The sequence below is a fragment of the Theropithecus gelada genome, chromosome 10, assembly GCF_003255815.1.
Source record: "Theropithecus gelada isolate Dixy chromosome 10, Tgel_1.0, whole genome shotgun sequence".
NCBI lineage: Eukaryota > Metazoa > Chordata > Mammalia > Primates > Cercopithecidae > Theropithecus > Theropithecus gelada.
The window spans coordinates 12,634,652-12,659,428 of NC_037678.1; the positions used below are offsets into that span (position 1 = coordinate 12,634,652).

At 55.2% G+C, this 24,777-nt stretch overlaps 1 protein-coding gene across 1 annotated transcript in view; it reads right to left on the reverse strand.

Moving 5' to 3' along the window:
- MICALL1 (MICAL like 1) overlaps positions 1-23,201 on the reverse strand; it is a 36,280-nt gene extending 13,079 nt beyond the window's left edge. Inside the window, exons 1-8 of the mRNA XM_025398908.1 lie at positions 22,737-23,201; positions 17,271-17,319; positions 16,756-16,897; positions 10,417-10,505; positions 9,038-9,180; positions 5,155-5,609; positions 2,899-2,956; positions 1,261-1,640 (exon numbers count right to left, since the gene is read on the reverse strand). Coding sequence (XP_025254693.1) covers positions 1,261-1,640; positions 2,899-2,956; positions 5,155-5,609; positions 9,038-9,180; positions 10,417-10,505; positions 16,756-16,897; positions 17,271-17,319; positions 22,737-22,882 — 1,462 coding nt within the window. The 5' untranslated portion in view covers positions 22,883-23,201. The remainder of the gene's footprint in view (positions 1-1,260; positions 1,641-2,898; positions 2,957-5,154; positions 5,610-9,037; positions 9,181-10,416; positions 10,506-16,755; positions 16,898-17,270; positions 17,320-22,736) is intronic.
- Between the last annotated feature and the right edge of the window lie 1,576 nt (positions 23,202-24,777).

The following is a 24,777-nucleotide window of genomic DNA, read 5'->3' on the forward strand; positions in this document are numbered from 1 at the left end:
CAGCGGGATGGAAGTCGTGAGGTGCATCCAGCCACCGGAGTCCATCCTGCCCCGCCCACCTTGCATTCTGCCTGCTGCCTCCACTTCCCCACACTCCCCACAGCCCCCGTGAAGGCACCCACAGCAAAACCACCTTGGGAATGCCAGAGGAAGAGAGGCGGCCCCTCCTCTGCCCCTGATCTGCAGTGCGGAGGCAGGGGGGAGGAGCACACAGCCCTCGCTGTGTCCCAGCTGCCGGGCACCAATTTCTCTCCTTGTGGCTGACAGATATGATGCTTCCAAACACATTATCTGCATTTTCCAGATGAGGCAACAGGTTCAGAGAGGAGAGGACGCTCACCCCAGAAAGGGCTGGGATTGAATCCACTGTATCTGACTCTAGAGCTCACGCCCCTCTGCTGTCCCCTGAAGCTGTCCACCACCTCCACCTAGACAGGCCAGCCTCCGCTGGGCTCCCAGGGCTCCCCTGAAGCTGTCCATCACCTCCACCTAGACAGGCCAGCCTCCGCTGGCCTCCCAGGGCTCCACTCGGACCCCCTGAGCACCTGCCTCTGCCAGCTCTGGCAGGCTCTTGCCCCACTGTGTGAGGGGGTCCCATGGGACTCTCAGAGGCGGCCAGACCCAGCCGTGGTGAAGGTGAGGACCAAAAACCCAGCTCAGGGTATCAGAAGACTGGGAGAAGGTGAGGGCCAAAAACTCCAGTGTGCCTGGGTGAGGGGATAAGCACTGGGTGGAGGAGGCCCAGCAGCCTGGAGCTGAGCCACCATGTCACATGGAGGACTACAGACAGACTCAGGGACAGTCAGAGTCATTACACCTGATCACGCACGGCCAGGTGAGAGCCCAGGTCGCTCAGGAACTGCAGTGACAGTGACGGAGTTAGGATTCAAGCAAACCCCTCCTTTCCGTGAGCCCCTCGCTGCACTGAGCACACCAATGAACAGCACATTTAACGAACATGACAGGGAGGGTGAAGAGATGGACTCAGGCCAGACTCCGTGGGTTCAAATCCTGCCTCTACAGCTTAAGCACTGAGAGGCTTTACGAAAACTACTTAGCTTCTCTGTGCCTCAGTCTCCTCACCTGCAAAGTGGAGGTGATGATACCTACGCACAGGTTTGCTCTAGGATTAAATGAGAGGTCACCCATGAAACACGTGGTGCCCGGCCTGGGAGGCTCTGCCTCACCACACCCCCACCCCAGGCCCGGGCCCCATCCCCGAGTTCCGACTGTCAGGAGAGCTCCAGGAAAGGCACTTACCCAGTGGGGATGCGCTGGGAGCGCGGGGGGCAGGGCGCTTCTTTGTCTTTGGGCTGCTGGTAGGGGTGATGCCGTACCAGGGGTGCAGGGACTTCGGTGTGGACTCCAGGTGGCCCAGGGCAGGGCTGGTGGCCAGGCTGGGTGCAGCCGGAGCCTCTTCCTCCTCGTCCTCCTCCTCCTCAAAAGGGTTATAGGGTTTGGGCTCCAGGCTGGCCGCTGGGCTCGGCTGGGCCACCTCCTCGGTGCCTCCATTCTCCACCTGCCTGCTGTCCTGGCTTGGTGGCCCAGGGCTGCTGCTTGGGGGAAGTGGGGCTGGCTTCTTCTTTGGTTCCGCCTGCACCAGCGTGATCCATGGGGGGTCCTTCCTGGGGGCTGGTGTCCTGGAGGGAGGGGGGAGGCAGCAGAAACCATTAGCAGAGGCAAGGGGTCAGCTTCCTTCTCTCTCTCGACAGTTTTGAGGCCACTTCAAATGGGAATGAGAAACGGCCGTTTCCCTTCTCCCACCCCCTCAGCACCATGGGGCCAGTCTGAAATGGACTGTTACAGTCACAGCCCTTGAGGCCCAGAGAATGTGAACCTTCAAGTCACAGAGCTGCTGTTAACCTAGCCCAGGAAAGGATCGACGAGGGACTCTGTCATCTACAACCCACGTAACCTGGGAAAGTCACCTGCTCACCCTCTGTATTAGTCTCTCCTTCTACTTAATGGGGACCTTAATAATCCTTGCCTCGGCCGGGCGCGGTGGCTCAAGCCTGTAATCCCAGCACTTTGGGAGGCCGAGACGGGTGGATCACGAGGTCAGGAGATCGAGACCATCCTGGTGAACACGGTGAAACCCCGTCTCTACTAAAAAATACAAAAAACTAGCCGGGCGAGGTGGCGGGCGCCTGTGGTCCCAGCTACTCGGGAGGCTGAGGCAGGAGAATGGCGTAAGCCCGGGAGGCGGAGCTTGCAGTGAGCCGAGATCGCGCCACTGCACTCCAGCCTGGGCGACAGAGCGAGACTCCGTCTCAAAAAAAAAAAAAAAATAATAATCCTTGCCTCACAGGGTTGGTGTAAGGATGCAGTGAGCTACGGAGTCCAGCACTGGGCAGGGCACCAGGGCACCTGCTGAGTGCCAGGGGCTCAGTAAACATTAACAACTGGCACAGCCATGGCCCACCTGGCTCCCTACAGACCGACCACATAGGGGAAGAAGGGTGGCCCCCAAATAACAGCTGAAGTAGATGTCTGCCACGTGAAGCAGGGTCCTGTGCTGCAGGACCTGAGGGACAGGTACTATAGCTGAGCTTTTCCAAGTCTTTCTATACTCTGCTGCTAAGCCTCAAATCAACTCTATAATCAAGGCTAGGCCTCCCACGTTACAGGAAAAGGAACTTGGAGAGATGACGGGAACCAGAGGTGGCTGCCTGCACCGGGTACTGCCCACAGGACCAGGCACCTGGGGAGGGGGCCGGGCAGTGGCTGCAAGAATCCCAGGGTGAGCCTCAGGAGAGGGGGTGTGGGCCCAGCTCTCCTTCCCCTCCTGAGCCCCATGCTGCTCATCACAGGAAGCCTCTCTCCCACCCGGCCCCAGAGCACCCCAATTCCCACTGCCAGGGCCTCTGAAGCAGGAACGCCCCTCAGGGATCAACATACCCCTCAGATGGCTTCGGTGTCCCCCTCGGCTTGGGGACAGGCGGTTCGTGCAGTCTTCCTACATGGGAAATGATAGTGAGCCAGGCCTTCATCGGCAGCAGGAGGTGGGCACCCAGGGAGCCAGCCACAGTAGCTGCCTCCCCAGGAGCACCCCGCCTTCCTCCTACACCCTCGCACCTCCCCAGCCCAGCCCATGGAAATTAGATAAGCACCCAGGTGGCTGAGAACAGTCAGGGGTCAAGGCCAGGCCACCTGAGATCCCATTTGCATTTCATTTGAGAAGACGCAACCCAAATCCCCTCAGACACCCCCCCAGTGTGGGCGGAAAACATCATCTCAGTTCAGCCCGGGAGCCACCTCCTCCTGGAAGTCCCGGACTCCTGAGTGTCCTCCACGAATCCCACAACAGCCCCTGCTCCCCTCCTCCAACTTCACAAGACTTCCACAATCCACTGAAACCCGTGCCTCTGTGCCTGTCTCCACCTCAACGCTGGGAGCGCCCTGAAGGCACAGATAGGCCTGAACAGTATTCTGTGTCCCCAGCGGCCAGCTCAGATCCAGCTTCCACGAGAGCTGAACAAACAGAATGTTCTGGTGCAAGTCGCAGGGTGACCCTGGGAGTCTCTCACCCCGTGGCCACCAATGCCTTCCCTAATGGAATGATAAGGGCTGCCCAGCAGCCTTATACAAGGAGTCTCAATCCTACAAGCTCACTGAAACCCGGGGAGGTCATCTGGGAGCATTTTACAATGTGGGGATGGGGGAGAATGTACCCACAGAATGAGCCAGGGGTCTCCACTGCAGCTCACACTGGCTCCGGGGCCCACCTGACCCCTCTGCTCTCCCCCAAGCCCCTGAGGTCTCCCCTTCCAGACATGGGCAAGCATAGAGGCTGGGCTTGGAGGTCACCTGCAGTGTGCCTGTGGATGGGCCAGGACACACAGGAAGGACACCAATGTGCAGAGTCCCAGAGACCTCGGGGACACACGGGCACACTTGGAGTGGCACTTACTACCCACCCTGAAACTAGAGCCCACAAAAACAGATGCAAAAGAGCGCATGCAGAGGAAGGCAGCATAGGGGTGGGGCCTGGGTCTGTTTTCTTTGCACCGTCCCAGCATGGAGAATACAGCACAGCAGAGGCCGCAGGAACTCAGCATTTGTGGCAGGAATTAATAACCTCAGAAACAGGCCAGGCACGGTGGCTCACACCTGTAATCCCAACACTTTGGGAGACCAAGGCAGGTGGATCACCTGAAGTCAGGAATTTGAGACCAGCCTGGCCAACATGATGAAAACCCGTTTCTACCCAAAAATACAAAAATTAGCCAGGCATGGTGGTGTGCCCCTATAGTCCCATCTACTTGGGAGGCTGAGGCAGGAGAATCGCTTGAACCTGGAAGGCAGAGGTTGCAGTGAGCCAAGATCGTGCCACTGCACTCCAGCCTGGATGACAGAGTGAGAGTCCATCTCAAAAAAAAAAAAAAAAGTAAGAGCCGGGCACAGTGGCTCATGCCTGTAATCCCAGCACTTTGAGAGGCTGAGGCGGGTGGATCACCTGAGGTCGGGCGTTCGAGACCAGCCTGGCCAACATGGTGAAACCTCATCTTTACTAAAAATACAAAAACTAGCTAGGCTGTGGTAGCCTGTAATCCCAGCTACTCAGGAGGCTAAGGCAGGAGAACTGATTGAACCCGGGAGGCAGAGGTTGCAGTGAGTCGAGATTGTGCCACTGCACTCCAGCCTTGGTGACAGAGTGGGATTCTGTCTCAAAAATAATAATAATAGGTCAGACGCCTGTAATCCCAGCACTTTGGGGGGCCAAGGCAGGCAGATCACCTAAGGTAGGGAGTTCAAGACCAGCCTGACCAACATAGAGAAACCCTGTCTCTACTCCGTCTCTAAAAAAACAAAAAGCAAAAAACACAAAATTAGCCGGGCATGGTGGCGCATGCCTGTAATCCTAGCTACTCAGGAGGCTGAGGCAGGAGAATCACTTGAACCCAGGAGGCGGAAGTTGCAGTGAGCCGAGATCGCGCCACTGCACTCCAGCCTGGGGGACAAGAGCAAAACTCCTGTCTCAAAATAAATAAATAAATAAATAAATAATAACAACCTCAAAAACACAGACAGTCCCCAACACAGCACAGAACACAGCAGCACAGACAGAGAGGGGCCGACAAACACTCCCAGACACACACACTTCAGTAGTGCACTGCCACCCAGTGCACCCGGCCCCGACTGCACCCTGCTCACCGTTCACGAGGCTGCTGCTGCCAGCCTGCTCCACCAGGTTCTCCTGCTGCAGACTGGAGCGGGGCCGGGGCGTGGGGGGTGCTGGGGCAATGCTCTCGGAGGCCTTCCTGGGGGCGGGGGTGGGGCGGCCTGCAGGGGTGCTAGCCAGCTCCTGTGGTTTGCCAGGAACCCGGGGTTTGGTAGGGATCTGGGGCCGGGCCTCAGGGCTGGCCTTGGGTCCATCGGCCTCAGCCCCTGCAGGAGCACTGGAGCTGGGGCTGCCTCCTGGAACATCCTTGGCATCTTCTGCGAGTTGCTGCTGGTGCTGCTGCTTTGGCTGTGAGAAAGGCCCAGGCCTGGTCCCTGACCGCGTCCCCGGGCCCAGCCTGGCACAGTGTTCTGCACACACAAAGGTGCCCTCCTCGGGCCCATTCTCATAGGCCCCAGGGAGCAGGGTGCTGGAGCACCGCCGACACCTGGCAGGGGACAGGACAGGGGTTCACTTAGCCAGGCAACCAGGCCCAGCCACTGGCTACCCCTCCAGCCGCACCCAGGGCTGTTTCCTCCCTTCCCTCCTCCCAACTGCCAGCCAAGCTCCAGGATTCATACTCTAGACTTCTCAGAGGATATAGAAAACAGTAACTGTCAGAAGCATAGTGGAACAATAAAATCACAAAATCACACAAAATCAGCAACAGAAGTTGTGAAACATGCCTTCAGTTTATGCTGCAAGAGGAAGAAGCAAAGGTCCCCCCGAGAGGTGGCATTCAGTGAATGGCTGCATCCAGGAGCGGCTCAGGAAAATAAAGCAGTGGGTTTTACCCAATCAGGTGGTGTTTTGTGTTTTCTTTTCTTTTTCTTTTTTTTTCTTTTTGAGATGGAGTCTCGCTCTTGTTGCCCAGGCTGGAGTGCAATGGTGTGACCTCAGCTCACTGCAACCTCCGCCTCCCGGGTTCAAGCGATTCTCCTGCCTCAGCCTTCTGAGTAGCTGGGATTACAGGCATCTGCCGCCATGCCTGGCTAATTTTTTTGGTATTTTTAGTAGAGATGGAGTTTCACCATGTTGGCCAGGCTGGTCTCAAACTCCTAACCTCAAGTGATCCACCTGCCTACGCCTCCCAAAGTGCTGGGATTACAGGCGTGAGCCACCGCTCCCGGCTATGTTTTGTTAATGAAATAGAATAAGATACAATGTATAAGACTGTATCATACAAGAAAGGCCAAATAGTGCTTTGTGAAACTCTTACTCCAGCTGTGCCTCTACTTACACAGTTTTATTTCAGGTAAATATTTACATCTAGTCACAGTGTCAAGTGTATTTTTTACTGGGAGTTACTATAAAAAGTTTCTTTTTATTTTTGAGGCATGGTCTCACTGTCACCCAGGTTGGAGTACAGTAGTGCAGTCATAACTCACTGCAGCCTCAAACTCCTGGGCTCAAGTGATCCTCCTGCCTCTGTCCTTTGTCTCCCAAGTGCCTAAGACTACAGGTGTGTGCCACTACACTTGGCTAATTTTTTTTTTTTTGAGACGGAGTCTCGCTCTGTCGCCCAGGCTGGAGTGCAGTGGCGTGATCTCAGCTCACTGCAAGCTCTGCCTCCCAGGTTCACGCCATTCTCCTGCCTCAGCCTCCCGAGTAGCTGGGACTACAGGCACCCGCCACCATGCCTGGCTAATTTTTTTTGTATTCTTAGTAGAGACGGGGTTTCACCATGTTAGCCAGGTTGGTCTAGATCTCCCGACCTCGTGATCCACCCACCTCGGTCTCCCAAAGTGCTGAGATTACAGACGTGAGCCACCATGCCCGGTCTTTTTTTTTTTTTTTTTAATTTTTTTGTAGAGATGAAGTCTCATTATGTTGCCCAGGCTGGTCTTAAACTCTGGGCCTCAAGCGATCCTCCCACGTCGGCCTCCCAGCCTCCCAAAGTGCCAGGATTATAGGCATGAGCCTCCACACCCAGCTCTGGCCTGTAAAAAGTTTCTAAAACACTGCCCTGGTGGCCAGATGTGACTGTGTTGGTAGAGTCTGTTCCCTCCTTGAGATTTTTCCCCATGACACCCCAATTCTGCAATCAGGTTCCAGGGTTCCAGCACCAGTTGTCTCCCACTCAGAGGCACACTCAACCAGATCAAGGTCATGATGCCACTGCCAGCTTCCCTTGACTATTCAGTTTCCTCTTTTGGTTTCATTTTTGAAACATATAAAATGTTTTCATTAATTTTTTAAGTTTTTGTACTTTTCTTGCCGCTTATATCACTCTTAAAATCTGGCTTCCCTTGGAAGCCATACACTTAAAGCAAGTTGTTAATGTAATTTTTTAAAACTTCAAGCAGGGTATGGAAGCACATGCCTACAGTCCCGGCTACTTGGGAGGATGAGACAGGAAGATCACTTGAGCCCAGGAAGTTGAGACCAGCCTGGGCAACATAGTGACATCCATCTTAAAAGAAAAAAAAAATTTTTTTTTTGAGACAGAGTCTCGCCCTGTCGCCCAGGCTGGAGTGCAATGGTGTGATCTCAGCTCACTGCAACCTCCACCTTCCGGGTTCAACCGATTCCTGCCTTAGCTTTCCGAGTAGCTGGGATTACAGGTGCCTACCACCACACCCAGCTAATTTTTCTATTTTTAGTAGAGATGAGGTTTCACCATGTTGATCAGGCTGGTCTCAGACTCCTGACTTCAGGTGATTCACCTTCCTCAGCCTCCCAAAGTGCTGGGATTACAGGTGTGAGCCACCATGCCCAGCCAAAAAAAATTTTTTTTTTTTTTTTTTTTTTTTTTGAGACGGAGTCTCGCGCTCTGTCACCCAGGCTGGAGTGCAGTGGCGCGATCTCGGCTCACTGCAAGCTCCGCCTCCCAGGTTCACGCCATTCTCCTGCCTCAGCCTCCGAGTAGCTGGGACTACAGGCACCCGCCACCACGCCCGGCTAGTTTTTTGTATTTTTAGTAGAGACGGGGTTTCACCATGTTAGCCAGGATGGTCTCAATCTCCTGACCTCGTGATCCACCTGCCTCGGCCTCCCAAAGTGCTGGGATTACAGGCTTGAGCCACCGCACCCGGCCCCAAAAAAAATTTTTTTAAGCTAAAATATTTTCTTTTCTTTTTCATTTTTTTTTTAGATGGAGTCTCGCTCTTTTTGCCCGTGCTGGAGTGCAGTGGCGCGATCTTGGCTCACTGCAATCTCCGCCTCCCGGGTTCAAGCAATTCTCCTGCCTTAGCCTCCTGAGTAGCTGGGATTACAGGCGCCCGCCACCACGCCAAGCTAATTTTTGTATTTTTAGTAGAGATGGGGTTTCACCATGTTGGTCAGGCTGGTCTCGAACCCCTGACCGCGTGATCCACCCACCTCGGCCTCCCAAAGTGCTGGGATTACAGGCGTGAGCCACTGCGCCCAGCTCAAATATTTTATTTTCTTTCTTCAATGGCCTTTTTCTTTTTTGTTTTTGAGACAGAGTCTCGCTCTGTCACCCAGGCTGGAGTGCAGTAGCATGATCTCAGCTCCCTGTAACCTCAGCCTCCCGGGTTCAAGCGATTCTCCTGCCTCAGCCTCTCAAGTAGCTGGGATTAGAGGTGTGCACCACCACGCCCAGCTAATTTTCAATGGCTTTTAAAGTACACATGGCTTTTAAAGTGCTCCTTCATCATCACCCAGTAATCCTCAAAGAGCCTGGACGCTGGAAGGAGAACCCCTGTGCTCTAGCCCTGTTTCTGTCTCAAATCATGTGGGTGAGCGAGTGCTTTTCCCCTCACTAAGCCTTGATTTGCTCATCAGTAAAATGGGGATAAGCCAGGGGCTCTGGTGCGAAGGGCCTGGCAAGGAGTGCCTGGCGCACTGTGTGTGCTGAACCCATGGCAGCACCCTCCCTGGTTTCGGGGGTAACGGGCGGCCCTGGCCACTCACCGGAAGCAGTGGCGGTGGTACAACCTGCCGTCAGCCAGGTAGCGCTGTACCAAGTGCACATGCTGCTGGCAGGCCGCGCACGTGCTGCTGGGGGTCTGGCCGGTGGCCTGCTCTGACAGGCTGCCTGAGGAGAGCTCCTCGCCCTGCAGAGAACGAGGTGGGGAGGTTGGAAGCAGGACATGGTCACCAGCCATCTTGTTCACGTCACGTCCCTCTCCCTCCCTCCAACGGCCACCGTCACTCAAGTGTGCACCAGTTTTCGTGGTGGAAATGGACTTCATCAGGGCCCCAGGAGGGGCAGAGGGCAGGAGGCTGCCACTGTCTCCCAGGTGAGGAAGCCAAAGCCCAGAAAGGGGGAAAGCCTTATTCAAGGTCACTGAGCCACTGTGGAAACACGAAAATCCTGACTTCCGGTTTCTGAGGCTTCCTTCCCCCAAGGAAGGCAGCTCCTGGCTGTGCAGCTCCTTCCCCTTGGCGGCTCCTGCCCCCTCTTCCTCCCCTTTGGGGAGCCCCCCCCACAGGTTCCTGTCCTCCCAGGCCCACTTCAGCTGCCTTTTCTGTTCTCTCCTAGAACTGCCATGGATTTAAATCCCAGTTTCTCTATGTCCAAGCTCAGTGAACCTGAGCAAGCTGCTTGAGTGTGGGCTTGGGTCCCCCCTGCAGAATGAAACTGTATAACCCCCGCCAGCCTCGGCCCCATGTACCTTCATGGGGACCCCGCCCTGGGGCTAGCTCCCTCCAGCAAGGAGCGGATGGAAGCAGGAGGGGAAGGCCCTTTATACACTGTAAGGTGCTGTCCAGATGTGAACGGCTGGTGTCATTTCCTCTAAGCCCTTCAAACAGGTGACTGGCAGTTGGCCCCCACTTCCTTGCTGAGTAACCTTGGACAAATGACTAAACCTCACTAAGCCTCAGTTTCCTCATCTGAGTATCAGGGCCCATAATGCTGACCTCCCTGGGTTGTTGAGAGAATTAAAGGAAATCAAGCTGGGAATTTCAGAGCTGTCTCCACAGGAATCAAGGGGAATCTTTGCTTTACTACGTGTGTAACTCCTGACAGTCCCATGATGGTGAACTCAGCATTGTGGACCGCCCTCTCTCCCCTTGCCAGAGCTGGCATCTCCTGACCCCACCTGAGCCCTGGAGAAGGAGGTAGGGCTCCCTGCCCACAGAATGGGACTGGCCTCCTGAGCCATGCCTCACTGCCCCAGTCAGGGACACCTGTTCCCAAAGCCAGTGTGGCAGGGACAGAGAACAAGCACCGTCTGAACACTGTCAGGGCTAACTTCCTCACATGACCCAGTCACTGCAATGATAGCTGTCCACATAACTCACCCCCTCCACCCCCGGCCCTCCCACCTCTCCAGGGATCTGCCTACCTGAGCCACATCTTCTGGTTCCGCTGAAGTGGGTGCTACAGATGGCGGGGAACAGGGTGCCAGGCCCTTTCTGGGTGGTGAGACACCAGCTGCCAAGAGATGGGAAAGGGGCCCTGAAGCAGGTGGAGAGCCTGGAGTCCCAGGAGGTCCCAACCTGGCCGAAGATTTGAGACCTGTAGCCATCACCTTAAGGCAGACCACCTCATACAGTGGGACAGGAGCTGGCTCCCACTTCACGCGGACCTGGGGACACCTCCAGTTTTCAGCTAAGTGCTGAGGGCAAGTCACTGAATCTCACTGAACCTCCATCAAATGGGGAGAGTGACTCCTGCTGCACATAGCCAATCCGAACAATGGTGCAACAGTACGATCACAGAACACAGCACCCACGTGTGGCTGCACCAGCAGCTTCCCCACCACCAGGGTAGAAGAGGTGAAGGAAAGGAAAAGAAAGGAGCCACATGATGCTGGCCTGACAGCTCAGAAAAGGGGCTGCCTCCTTGGGGTTGACAAGGAGCTGTCCTGCCTATCCCTAGGTGGGTATGGGGGGCCAGAACCTGGCCTGCACACCCCCTCACCAGAACAAACCCACCCACCCTGGTTCCTCTAAGACTCAGTTCCTCAGGCCGGGCGTGGTGGCTCACACCTGTAATCCCAGCACTTTGGGAGGCTGAGGTGGGCGGATCACTTGAGGTCAGGAGTTCAAGACCAGCCTGGCCAACATAGTGAAACCCCCGTCTCTACCAAAAATACAAAAATTAGCTGGGTGTGGTGGTGCGCGCCTATAATCACAGCCACTCAGAAGGCTAAGGCAGGAGAATCGCTTGAATCCGGGAGGTAGAGGTTACAGTGAGTAGAGATCGCACCACTGCACTCCAGCCTGGGCGACCAAGCAAGACTGTCTCAAAAAAAAAAAACAAAGAAATTCAACAACACTATGGTTGGTGCCAGGAGTGGCTCCAGCTGACTGGGGAGAGGCTCTTAGAAGCCACACGAAGAAGCTGGACTTCATCCTGACATTACTCCCCAACCCCTTTCTGATTTCGCACAGCCCCTGGGCTTCCTTCAATCATGCCCTGGCTCCCTGAGCAGCCTGCAGCTCCTCCAGGGCGGGGGTCCATCTGCTGTGCCCAGGATCACTGGCACCCACTGAGCGTGGTGGCACAGCGGAACACTCAGCACAGCACCGCAACATCTCAGCCAGGGGCAGGCTCCAAAGTTACCCAGTCTGGTAAAAAGTCAAGGCTAGTCAGGCTGGGCGCGGTGGCTCACGCCTGTAATCCCAGCACTTGGGGAGGCCGAGGTGGGCGGATCACGAGGTCAGGAGATCGAGACCATCCTGACTAACACGGTGAAACCCCGTCTCTACTAAAAATGCAAAAAATTAGCCGGGCGTGGCAGTGGGTGCCTGTAGTCCTAGCTACTTGGGAGGCTGAGGCAGGAGAATGGCATGAACCTGGGAGACGGAGCTTGCAGTGAGCCGAGATAGCGCCACTGCACTCCAGCCTGGGCAACAGAGTGAGACTCCGTCTCAAAAAAAAAAAAAAAAAGTCAAGGCTAGTCAAAGTCACTCTTGAAATGCCTCCACTTGCCCAGAAAGTACAGTCCAGGACCATCTGGGGGAGTCAAACAGTCAGCTTTGCCTCCAGAGTTGGAACACATCACTGTTTGCTCAAGCAGCAGATGGGATAAAAATGGTTTGTATTTAGGGGCCAAGTTGTACGAAAGGCACAAACTGTACCTTTTTTTTTTTTTTATTACAAAAGGCAGATTTATTAGAGAAGGTATGAAAATACATCGCGAGGTTGACAATACAGGCAGCATAACAGACAAGGGACTATCTGCCATAAACTGTACCTTCATCAATGAGAATCCCTGCAGGGAAAGGGAGCGCCCGTGCCCACGCTCAGCACGGTAACCTGGGCCCACCAGGGCTGCCCCTGCCTACCAGGCTGCCCAGAGAGGGCCAACAAATGAGCTGGGCACCACCAACAGCTCCCCGCACCCCCCGCCCACCCCCCACCACAGAGTCCCAGAGAAGAGCCCAGTAGAGAGAGATTCAGGTTTGGTCACAAGGAAGGTTGTGGGCTAAGGCTGAATTGCAATTCGAAGGAAGCCAGCTAAACGCTGATCAATGGCATAAGAAGTAATAAGAATACTAATCTTGGCTGGGCACAGTGGCTCACACCTGTAATCCCAGCGCTTTCGGAGGCCAAGGTGGGTGGATCACTTAAGGTCAGCAATCCCAGACCAGCTCGGCCAACAAAGTGAAACCCCATCTCTACTAAAAATACAGAAATTAAGCCAGGCATGGTGGTGCATGCCTGTAATCCCAGCTACTTGGGAGACTGAGGCATGAGAATCGCTTGAATCTGGGAGGCAGAGGCTGCAGTCTGCCAAGGTCGTGCCACTGCACTCTAGCCTGGATGACAGAGCGAGACTCTGTCTCAAAAAAAAAAAAAAAACTAATCTAAATACATGCTAAACACAGGTTTATACATTTCCTCATTTACTCCTCAAGTCAACCCTGTGAGATGGGTGTTATTCCTATCCTAACTGCAAAAGGGAAACTGAGGCAGAGTGGTTAAATAACTGACCCATGGTCACCCAAAGAGGAAACGGCAGAGTGAAAATTTTGAGTCCATGTTTTTAACCCCAACCTTAGACCGCCTCTCACCAAAGCCTCGGAGGTCTGGAAATACTTTCATTTTGTTTTCCATTAAAATATACACAATGTTATTAGTTCAATTATTTTAATCCCTAGTGTTACATTGGGGGAAGGGGTATAACATATTATTTTAATTTTTCTGCTTTTGCCACGTTCTAAGTTTTCCTGTTTATTTTTTGTGTTTAGGGATGGTGTCACGCTCTGTTGCCCAGGCCGGAGTGCACTGGCGTGATCATAGCTCACCACAGCTTCAAACTCCTGGCTTCAAGCAAACCTCCCACCTCAGCCTCAGTAGCTAGGACTACAGGTGTGCCACCACTATGCCTGGTTAATTTTTTTATTTCTATTTTGGTAGAGATAGGTTCTTGCTATGTTGCCCAGGCTGGTCTCAACAACAATCCGCCCGCCTCGGCCTCCCAAGGTGCTGGGATTACAGGCATGAGCCACTTCACCCGGCTCTTTTCTTTATTTTCTTTTTTTTTTTTTTTTTTTTTTGAGACGGAGTCTCGCTCTGTCGCCCGGGCTGGAGTGCAGTGGCCGGATCTCAGCTCACTGCAAGCTCCGCCTCCCGGGTTTACGCCATTCTCCTGCCTCAGCCTCCCAAGTAACTGGGACTACAGGCGCCCGCCATCTCGCCCGGCTAGTTTTTTGTATTTTTTAGTAGAGACGGGGTTTCACCGTGTCAGCCAGGATGGTCTTGATCTTCTGACCTCGTGATCCACCCGTCTCGGCCTCCCAAAGTGCTGGGATTACAGGCTTGAGCCACCGCGCCCGGCCTCTTTTCTTTATTTTCTAAAGTGATTTATTTATGGCTGGGCATAGTGGCTCACGCCTGTAATCCCAGCACTTTGAGAGGCCAAGAAGGGTAGATCCTTTGAGTTCAGGAGTTCAAGACCAACCTGGGTAACATGGTGAAACTGCACTTCTACTAAAAATATAAAAATTAGCTGGGTGTGGTTGCATGCACCAGTAGCCCCAGCTTCTCAGTAGGCTGAGGTAGAAGGATCACTGGAGCCCAGGAAGGTTGAGGACACATTGAGCTGTGGTCATGCCACTGCACTCCAGCCTGGGCAACACAACAGAGTTAAACCCTGTCTCAAAAAAAAAAACAACTGGCCGGGCGCGGTGGCTCAAGCCTGTAATCCCAGCACTTTGGGAGGCCGAGGCGGGCAGATCACGAGGTCAGGAGATCGAGACCATCCTGGCCAACCCGGTGAAACCCCGTCTCTACTAAAAATACAAAAAATTAGCCGGGCGAGGGGGCGGGCGCCTGTAGTCCCAGCTACTCGGGAGGCTGAGGCAGGAGAATGGCGGGAACCTGGGAGGCGGAGCTTGCAGTGAGCCGAGATCGCACCACTGCACTCCAGCCCGGGTGACAGAGAGAGACTCCATCTCAAAAAAAAAAAAACCTATATATATGTGTGTGTGTGTGTGTGTGTGTATACACATAATATATGTACATATATATGTATATGTGTGTGTATGTGTATATACACATGTGTGTATATACATTTCATTTTATATATATATATATATAATGAAAGAAAAGATGGCTGGGTGCAGTGACTCAAGCCTGTAATCCCAGCACTTTGGGAGGCTGAGGTGGGTGGATCACCTGAGGTCAGGAATTCGAGACCAGCCTGGCCAACATGACGAAACCCCATCTCTACTAAAACTACAAAAATTAGCTGGGTGTGGTGGCGGGTGCCTGTAATCCCAGCTACTTGGGAGGCTGAGGCAGGAGAATCGCTTGAACCTGGGAGGTGTAGGTTGCAGCAAGCCAAGACCGCACCATTGCACTCCAACCTGGGCAAGAAGAGTGAAACTCCATTTCAAAAAAAAAAAAAAAAGGAAAGAAACCTCTGACTTCATAAAACTCTTTAAAGAGTTGGCCCAGGGCTGGGCACAGTGGCTTATGCCTGTAATCCTACCACTTTGGGAGGCTGAGGCGGGCGGATTGTTGTTGAGACCAGCCTGGGCAATGTAGCAAGAACTTGTCTCTACCAAAATAAAAATAAAAAAATTAACCAGGCATAGTGGTGGATCACCTGAGGTCAGCAGTTCGAGACCAGCCTGGCCAAAGTAGCGAAACCCTATCTCTACTAAAAACACAGAAAGTAGCCAGACATGTTGGCGCATGCCTATAATCCCAGCTATTCAGGAAGCTAAAGCAGGAGAATCGCTTGAACCCCGGGAGCAGGGGTTGCAGTGAGCCGAGATCACGCTATTGCACTCTAGCCTAGGCAACAAAAGCAAAACTCCCTATCAAAAAAAAAAGAGTTGGGCCAGGACTGTCCAGACTGAGAGCAGAGGCAGGAGGGAGGGGCTGAAACGGGCTCTACTCAGACCCAGGGGCAGCAGGAACCCAGCGTAGGATTCAGGACACCTGGATTCTCAACCCAGCTGTTCAGTTTGTCTGCTGTGTGATCTTGAGCTCCTTGCTTCCCCTCTCTGGGCCTATTTCCTCTCTGCAGAAGGGGAGGCCCAGCTGCCCCCAAGAGAGGTTCTTGCATGGGAATGCCCAGTGACCTCACTCAGAACCAAGGTCACCTTGTAGCTCCTGCAACTCCGGTTCCCCAGTTCCCCAGCCTCTCAGCTCTTAGTCACTTCTGTGGAAGACAGCACAGCAGCCTCACCAGACCGGGCCACTTCCCTGCTGGAGGAAAAACCCAAGGAAGTGTCTGCAAACAGGAAGTGAGGGTAGGTGCCGGGGAGGTGGACTCCATGCTGCAGATGAACTCAACCTGCTGTGTCTCCTCTGATGTGATTGTGTTCATTTTCTGGTGGATGTGTTTGGTGTCTGTTTCCCCCATGGGAATTCAGCAGCGATTACATTCACAGCTGCAACCCCAGAGCCCAGCACAGGGCTCTTTTATTCAAGAAGTATTTCAGGCCAGGCACCAGTGGCTCACGCCTGTAGTCACAGCACTTTGGGAGGCCGAGGCAGGCGGATCACTTGAGGTCACGAGTTCAAGACCAGCCTGGCCAACAGGGTGAAACCCCATCTCTACTAAAAATACCAAAAATTAGCCAGGCGTAGTGGCGGTTGCCTGTAAGCACAACTACTCAGGAGGCTGAGACAGGAGAATCGCTTAAACTTCGGAGGTGGAGGTTGCAGGGAGACAAGATCACGCCATTGCACTCTAGCCTAGGCAATAAGAGCGAAACTCCACCTCAAAAAAAAAAAAAGAAAAGAAAAAGAGGGACCAGGCACGGTGGCTCACACTTGTAATCCCAGCACTTGGGGAGGCCAAGGCGGGCAGATCACGAGGTCAGGAGTTTGAGACCAGCCTGGCCAACATGGTGAAACCCTATCTCTACTAAAGACACAAAAAATTAGCTGGGCATGGTGCCGGGCGCCTGTAATCCCAGCTACTCGGGAGTCTGAGGCAGGAGGTTAAACCCGGGAGGCAGAGGTCGCAGTGAGCTGAGATTGTGCCATTGCACTCCAACCTGGGTGACGGAGCGAGACTCCATCTCAAAAAAAAAAGGGCAAAACTCTGTCTCAAAAAAAAAAAAGAAATATTTCATGAATGAATGAATGAATAAGTAAATGAATGATATACTCCTCAGCAGCCTGTTTGCAACTCAGAAAACCAGTAGCAAGCATCAGACATCCCCAGGGCCACCCCCTGGGCCAGCCTCCATGAAAGGCTGAGTCCCCCTCTCACCTTGGCCAGGACTGGAGAAGTGGTTGTAATACTGGGACACATAGGTCATGATGCTGAGGCAGTCAGGGACGCTCATGGAGACCATGTCACTGGGGTCCAGGAGAGCAGGGATCCCCAGCTCCTTCTCAGCCACTTCAAAGGCCTGGGGCGGTGACAGGTGCAAGGGTGGGAGCAGCCACAGCAGGAAGAGGAGGCCAAGGAGGAGGCAGCGTTAGGGGGCGACCCTCAGCCTAGGCTCAGCTCCCCTCGGTGGGATGGGGTGACTGTGGGCTCCCCTCAGTATCAATCCCACCCAAGCGCCACAGGACGGCCTAGAGAAAAAGGAAGCCTGGTGCTCCATGCATGAGGGGGTTGGTGGGAAGTAGAGAGTGGGGAGAGGTGCAGCCAGGGCCGGTGTACAAGGGCAGCCACCCTGCAAGACCCCTGCCCTCCCCACCAAACACACACACACACACACACACACACACACACACACACACAGAGCCTCTTGGGCTTCCATCTGTCCAGGAACTTACCAAACGGTTATTCTCGAAGACATTGTCCTTGGAAAGCGAATCAAAATCTCTGCAAGAGGCAAAGGGAGGATGATTGGTCAAGAGGGGAGGTGACTGGGGAATAGGGGCAGGGTCAGAGTCAGAAAGGAGCTGAACAGAGAAGACCTTGTCCCGGCCAGCATCAGCCTCAGCAGGGTTGCTAGGGAGAGTCTGTGGATTACTGGGGGGGAAACTGAGGCAGCAAACACTTGCTGCTAGAGCTGGAGCTGCCAGGGCAGGGCAGGGCGTGAGCTCACAGACCCTGGAGGCATCCAAGCAGAGGCTGGGAAATCACTGAGAAGGGGCGGGGCTCAAGCCCAAGCTTTCAAGCTTTAGATCCCTTCCCTCTTTCCAGGAAGCCACCTCTGGAGTCCGCGGCAAAGACACAACTAAGGCCCGCATGTGACCTCACCCAGGGCGCGGTGCTGGGCTCCGCTGTCTCATTTACTTTCTTTTCATAGCAACTCTGTTTGGCAAGAATCGATCTCATTTTACAGATAAGGATACTGAGTCCTGGAGAAAGGAAGCCACCAGCCCTGGGAATCCACATGCCTCGCCCTTCCACTGCTCACAGGCCCCTGCAGATGTATCACGTACTTGGAGAAGCCACACCGATTTGCTGAATCCCAACCCAGTCCAGCTTGCAGATGAATGTTTTTCATAATGGGGCCACGAATAGAAGAACAAGTTTGAACCAGAGTGGAAATCTACATACTCTGGAGCTGCTGGCACAGAACAGCTGGTTGGCCCCGCTGGGCCACTCCTGGGGCAGCTTCCATTGGGGAAGCAGTGAGGGATTTTCTAGTTTCTAAACTGGGACAGGTGAGAGGCGGCAGGGCCTGTCTGGGGGCCCCAGCACGGGACAGCTGGCTGGCCTGCAGGCTTTATTTATCCCCCTCCTCCCTCCCCACTCCAGACCGCTGAAACCAGCAGAGGCAGCTCAGGCTTCCCGCCGTCGGCCTCCTGGGTGCACCCGCATGCAGCCTTGCCCTTCTATGGCTGAAAACTGCAGCCCTGACTGCCAGAGATGGGTGGGCAGAGGCAAGAGCAGGCCACACCGCCTCTGAGGGCTGAACTCCCATGTGACCATGGGTTGGGGGGATCAGCAGTCCTTCCAGTATTCATTGTTCCATCTGCAAATCAGGGAAAGCACTAGTACCACCTCCCAAGCTGGTGGAGTCCCAGCTTGGTAAAGAGCAGGCCTCGTAGATATGAGGGAGCTGGATAAGCACAGCCCCTCCCCCTGCCCCCAACACTTTTCCAGGCAGGGGCCAGGGACTGTGAACCCTGGGCAGGAAAGAGTTGCTTGAGGACCCTGGAAGGAGTCTGGTGCCCCAGGGCTGGGTGGACAGGGAGAGGGAAGGTGACTATGTCTGGGCACCAGCTCCCTTTTTGCCACTCTGTCCAGGCCACTTCCTTCTCCCCTGGGCTGCCTTCCTAGCTCCCCTTTTCTGCCACTGCCTCAGAGTGCGACCTTAGCAAGCTGTTTCACCTCTTGAAACCTCCATCTCCCAGTCCGGTACATGACACTGTGACAGGGTGAGGGAACACCATGGTACCCAGCCCCCAACAGAGGCTTGTTCCAAGACCATATGAGACAAAAGCAACTTGTCTCAGCCATTTATTTCAGTCACCCCACAAGTGTTCCTAGAAGGCTGGGGTCACATTCTATCCACTCTGTGCCCCCAGTTCCCTACACAGTTCCCCAAATTTCGAAGACACTCTGTAAATGTTTGTTGAATGAATCAATGCTGAAAACAGTGTGAAAACTGTAAAAAAAGACTTCAGGATCCTGCAGGTTTTCCTCCAACTTCTTCCACCCCCATCTCTGTCCCTAATTAACATCTGTGTTTTGGTAACACATATATTTTCTGAGAGTCCTCCGAGGCCCACGGAGTTCTACTTGGCTCTGGGGAAAATGAAGGACGCAGAAATGAAACCCACATGGTCCATGCCCTCAAAGGAGCTTAAACATGTCTGGATTTCGGGTGGTGCGGAGGGATGGCCCAGCCCCCACAACCCTCATCCCAGCAGAGCCCTGGGCCAACACTGGGTTCACCCAGGCAGGGCCCACGACCCCAGAAGCCTGAACCACTTTAAGAGATGATTCTCGCCCTCACCCTAGGCCCTCACCCCTACTCTCACGGAGATCCTCCCAACCCACGACTGAGGCCCTCCCTACACATTATGTGGGACCTGGGCCTCAGCTTTTTTCCTGTGCAATGGGCTGACAGCATTGCAAATGAATGCCTGGACATGATTCTGGATTCAGAAGGGGAGCCGCCCTCCCCTGCACAATTTTTCCAGCCACATCCCTCCCTTGCTTAAAACTTATGTGGCAGCCGGGCGCGGTGGCTCAAGCCTGTAATCCCAGCACTTTGGGAGGCCGAGACGGGCGGATCACGAGGTCAGGAGATCGAGACCATCCTGGCTAACACGGTGAAACCCCGTCTCTACTAAAAAATACAAAAACTAGCCGGGCGAAGTGGCGGGCGCCTGTAGTCCCAGCTACTCGGGAGGCTGAGGCAGGAGAATGGCGTGAACCCGGGAGGCGGAGCTTGCAGTGAGCTGAGATCCGGCCACCGCACTCCAGCCTGGGCGACAGAGCCAGACTCAGTCTCAAAAAAAAAAAAAAAAAAAAAAAAAAAAAAAAAAACTCATGTGGCTCGGCCAGGCTTGGTGGCTCACGCCTGTAATCACAGCACTTTGGGAGGCCGAGGCAGGTGGATCACCTGAGGTCAGGAGTTCCAGATGAGCTCGGCCAACATGGTGAAACCCCATCTCTACTAAAAACTACAAAAATTAGCCGGGCATGGTGGTATGTGCCTGTAATCCCAGCTACTTGGGAGGCTGAGGCAGGAGAATTGCTTGAACCCGGGAGGCGGAGGTAGCGGTGAGCTGAGATCATACCATTCATTGCACTCCAGCCTGGGTGACAGGCCTCCATCTCAAAAAAAACAAAAACAAAAACAAAAACAAACCCGCAAGGTTCCCTGAGGCCCCTATCCATGCTTCTTAGCCAGCAAAAGCAGCTGTCAGCCATCTGTCCCAACTGCATCTCCCAACTCGCTGCCTTGTGCTCCCCACTCAGCTACACGGCCTCCAGCTCTGCACACACCTCCCGCCCCTCGCCTTTACTCAGACGGGGTCCTCTGCCAGAACGCCCACCTGGCGGCCCTCACCTGGCTCCTGCCATCTCCTTGAAGACTATATTCTCCCTAGGAGGTCTCCCACCCCTAGCCCTCTGATAGGGTACATGGAATTGCCATCATCGTTTATACATGTTTCCCGTACAGGTGTGGGAGAGCGTGTAGGGTTGTCTGTTTTGTTGGCTGGTACTTCCATTACCAGGTACAGTGTCCAGCACAGAACAATAACTCTACAAATACTGGTTGAATAAATGAAGAAATCAAACATTGTTATTGGGCCAGGCATGGTGGCTCATGTCTATAATCCCAGCACTTTGGGAGACTGAGGCAGGCAGATTACTTGAGCTCAAGAGTTCAAGACCAGCCTGGGCCACATGGCAAAAACCCATCTCTACAAATACAAAAAAATTAGACAGGCGTGGTGGCGTGTACCTGTGGTCCCAGCTACTCGGGAGGTTGAGGTGGGAGGATCACTTGAGCCCAGGAGGTGAGGACTGCAGTGAGCCATGATCGTGCCACTGCACTCCAGCCTGGGTGACAGAGTGAGACTCCGTCTCAAAAAAATTTTAAAAATTATCATTATTCCCCTATTGCCTATAACACTACTTACAATAACGAATGTTAACTGAATGCTTATTATTGCATGCAATCCTCACAACAATTCTATGAGCTGTGTCACATTACCAGTCCCACCTCACAGATGAGGACACTGATGCCTGGAGAGAGCCCATGAGGACCCAAGGCCGTGCGCCTAAGACATGGAGAAGCTGAACACAAACCAAGCGGCCTTTACTTTGATGATGACAGGCTCAGGCCCACCAAATGGCTTCACTTCACACCCAAGTCCCCTCCCACACTGGGTTTGTCCCTGCTTCCTGCCTCGCTCCTGCCCCTCAGACAGAATAGAAGACCCCTTGGGCCCTCCCTTCCAATGCCCAGGTCCAACCCTGGTGCCCTTTTCCTCCATCCTTCTACCCCCTGCTCCTGGGCAACCAGGTATCAATCTTGTGCTTCCATTAGTATGGGTGTCACATGCCCCACAGCGGGCAGGGACCCACCTACATGGCCACCTCATCTTGTTCCCTTCTGTATTCACAGCCCCAAAACCCTCTCCTCCAGGGCCCAAGCCACGACCCACAGACATGGTACTGCAGGGTACATACAGGTAAACCAGGTGCACCTGCACCATGGAATCCCGAGGCAATCCCTTAGAAGCCCTCCCACATGCTGCCCTTGGACAGTGCAAATCTGGAGGAACAGGCACAGAAAGCCTCCATCTGCCAGGCCGGGGGGGCCCTGGCAAGAGTGCTGCATGCAGAAGGCGTAGGGCCCAGAACTCTCCTCCCTGATTCACAGGTGAGACCTGAAGTGCAAGGAATGGCACCACAAAAACTCACCCAGTGTTTTAGGAATGAATGGACGAAAGGAGAAGAGGTGCTCTGCTCAAGGCAGAGAAAGCAAAGACAGAGGCTCCAAGTCAACTGTTCTGGGGAGTCTGAACGCATTTTCCCATGAGAACCTCACTGGGCAGCTCTGGGCAGGAAGGGGCCATTTCACAACCTGCAGCAGCCGGTTGGTGTCTGTCAATCGGATCCTAGGAGTCTTCCCAACATCGCCAGTCCTGTGACTCCTCTTGCGCGCCCCACCTGCGTGCCCCACTGAGGAGGGCAGCAGGGCCATGGAGCACACACTCGGGAGGCAGGGCTGCGTCCTAACTGGGGAGGAGTGGGGAAAGCACAGGGTCTGTACATCCGTTCATCCAACACCTGTTAACCGAGGTCTCCTCTGCGCCGGGAACTGTGCTAGTGTCTGGAGACAAACTCCTATTTGGGGGGTCAGAGAAGTGAGGGTTCACCTGCACACCCGGAGCAAGGGGCCACCCCATGTGGGAAGCCTCGGGGGAGAGGGGAGGCACAGCGGAGAGGAGTTTAGGGTAGGAGAGGCCCAGGGCCCCCAAAGAGGGCTCAACACCCCTTCAAAGAGGTCAAAGGCTTAGGGGTTCAGTGATCCTCGGCGGAAATCAGCGCTCTGTGGGCGGGGCCGTGTCCCTCGCGGAGGGACCGGCCTCTGGGGGGGGTTTGGGGTCCCAGGGGCTGGGTCAGGACGGCCGGGCGGGGGAGGGGCGCCGGGGGCCGGGGTCTCAGGGACCCTCCAGGCGTCTGGGTTCGTCGAGGGGGTCGGCGTCTCAGCGTCCGGGGGTGGCGCCTGTCACTGCCCGGGCTCCGCGTCACTGAGGGGGGCGGTGGTCGCGGCCCCGGCCCGCCCCGCGCCGCCCGCTCGTCCGGGGCCCCGAACTCACAGCAGGTCGGGCCGGTGCCGGTGCAGGATGGCGCAGAAGGCCAGGCCGTCCCGGAAGGAGCTGCTCAGGTCGCGGATCTCCACGCCGCGGTAGCCCTCGCACTGTCGGCGGCACCAGGCCAGCAGCGCGCCCCGCGGCCCCGCCATGACCCCGCGGCCCGCCCGGCTCCGGCTCTGACTTCGGGGCCCCGGCTCGGCCGGGACGGCGGCCGCCGCGCGGGCCCGGTTTCCGGCTGCGGCTGCGGCTCCGAGCTCGGGCGCCGACCGGCAGGGCGCGGGGCGGGGCGGAGGCGGGGCCGCGGTGTCCTCGCTCGGGCGCCCAGCTGCCCTGCCCCAACCTGCCCAAGCAGCGCCGCCGCGTGGCCCGGCCCGGCCGGCCGCCGCCTACTCCGCGCTGCCCGCTCGCCTCATTGTGGGCCGGCCTTGGGCGCGGGCGTCCCACCGCCTCTGTCCCCGCCCGAGGCGCGCCCCACCCAGCAGCAGCTCCGCCCCCATTACGGAGCCCACCCCTACCAAGACTGGCCGGCGCCCCATCGCCCGCCCCTCGACGGTGCCGGGCCCCCACTGCTCCACTGGGTGCCCGCGAAGCCCCCGCACCCGCCGCAAGCGGGCCCCTCCCCACGATGACTTCACTGCCGCGGCCGCCGCCGCGCCGCCCACCAGGAGCCCTCCACCCTTTGGAGGCGGGACACCTCGTGCTCCCATTCGGCCTCCTTCCAGCTCCTAATGATCGCAAATCCCCTCTTCTATCCCTAGCTTGAAACTTTGGAGAGGCAGTTCCCCTGCAGACCCTAAAGCACCCCACCATGGCCACCAGCTTCCCTCACCCTGGCTCTCCACCCTAAAGCACCGCTGAGCTGGAAGTTCTCACGTCCACCATCCCCTACCCCACAGCTTGGCAGGGAGACCCATGCGCCCCTCCGCCACCGTCGGTCCAGGTGTCCCCTTGGTGATTCACTGAGCTCTTCTCAGCCCCTGTGTAAGCTCAGGGATCTCGCCCCTCCCCACTGCGGCCTGCCGGGTTCCCTCAGCCATGGTTAGCGCGGTGGTGGTTTGAGCTACTACGGGAAGGACCTAGGCCAAGGAGGCCCCTGCCTGGGAGGCATACAGGCAGTTCGCATCTGGCCCTGGAACCTCCCCAAGACTCATTCTCTATCTTTGCCCTCTTCGAGACACCCGCCAACCAACCGACCCTTCCAGGCAGCCGACCCTTCGGCAGAGGCCCCTCCTGACTCTCCCACAGATGAATCAGCCACCATCTGCTGCAGAGGTGGTGATGTCACCCTGACCCATGCAATAGTTAGCCGGAGTGGGTATGTCGCTCCCTCCCAAGGGAAGGAACAGGATCTTAGTCATCTTCATCACCCCTGAGCACTCAGGGGAGTGGAAAGATCAGGCATTTTGGAGCCCTATCAACCCACACTCCAATCCTGGCTTTCCCCACTCCCTTAGTCATGTGATCTTGTGCCTCCCTGGACCTCAGTTTCCCTGACTTAAAAATGGGGATTAGGCCGGGCATGGTGGCTCAAGCCTGTAATCCCAGCACTTTGGGAGGCCGAGACGGGCGGATCACAAGGTCAGGAGATCGAGACCATCCTGGCTAACACGGGGAAACCCCGTCTCTACTGAAAAATACAAAAAACTAGCTGGGCGAGGTGGTGGGCGCCTGTAGTCCCAGCTACTTGGGAGGCTGAGGCAGGAGAATGGCATAAACCCGGGAGGCGGAGCTTGCAGTGAGCTGAGATCCGGCCACTGCACTCCAGCCTGGGCGGCAGAGCGGGACTCCGTCTCAAAAAAAAAAAAAAAAAAAAAAAAAATGGGGATAATACCTGTTTTACACGGTGGCTGAGAGGATTAAGATGTAAAGTGCCTTACCCTTTAGTTATCACTCATAAATTCTATTGACATCTGGTACTTGGTAAACACGATGAAATGGACTGAAATATTTTGTACCCAGACTGTCATCTGGGCCATTCTGGGTAAATTATCAAGGAGAGAGGCCGACTTAGGGAATTCTACCTCCTCAAAGTTCACTGAGTCCC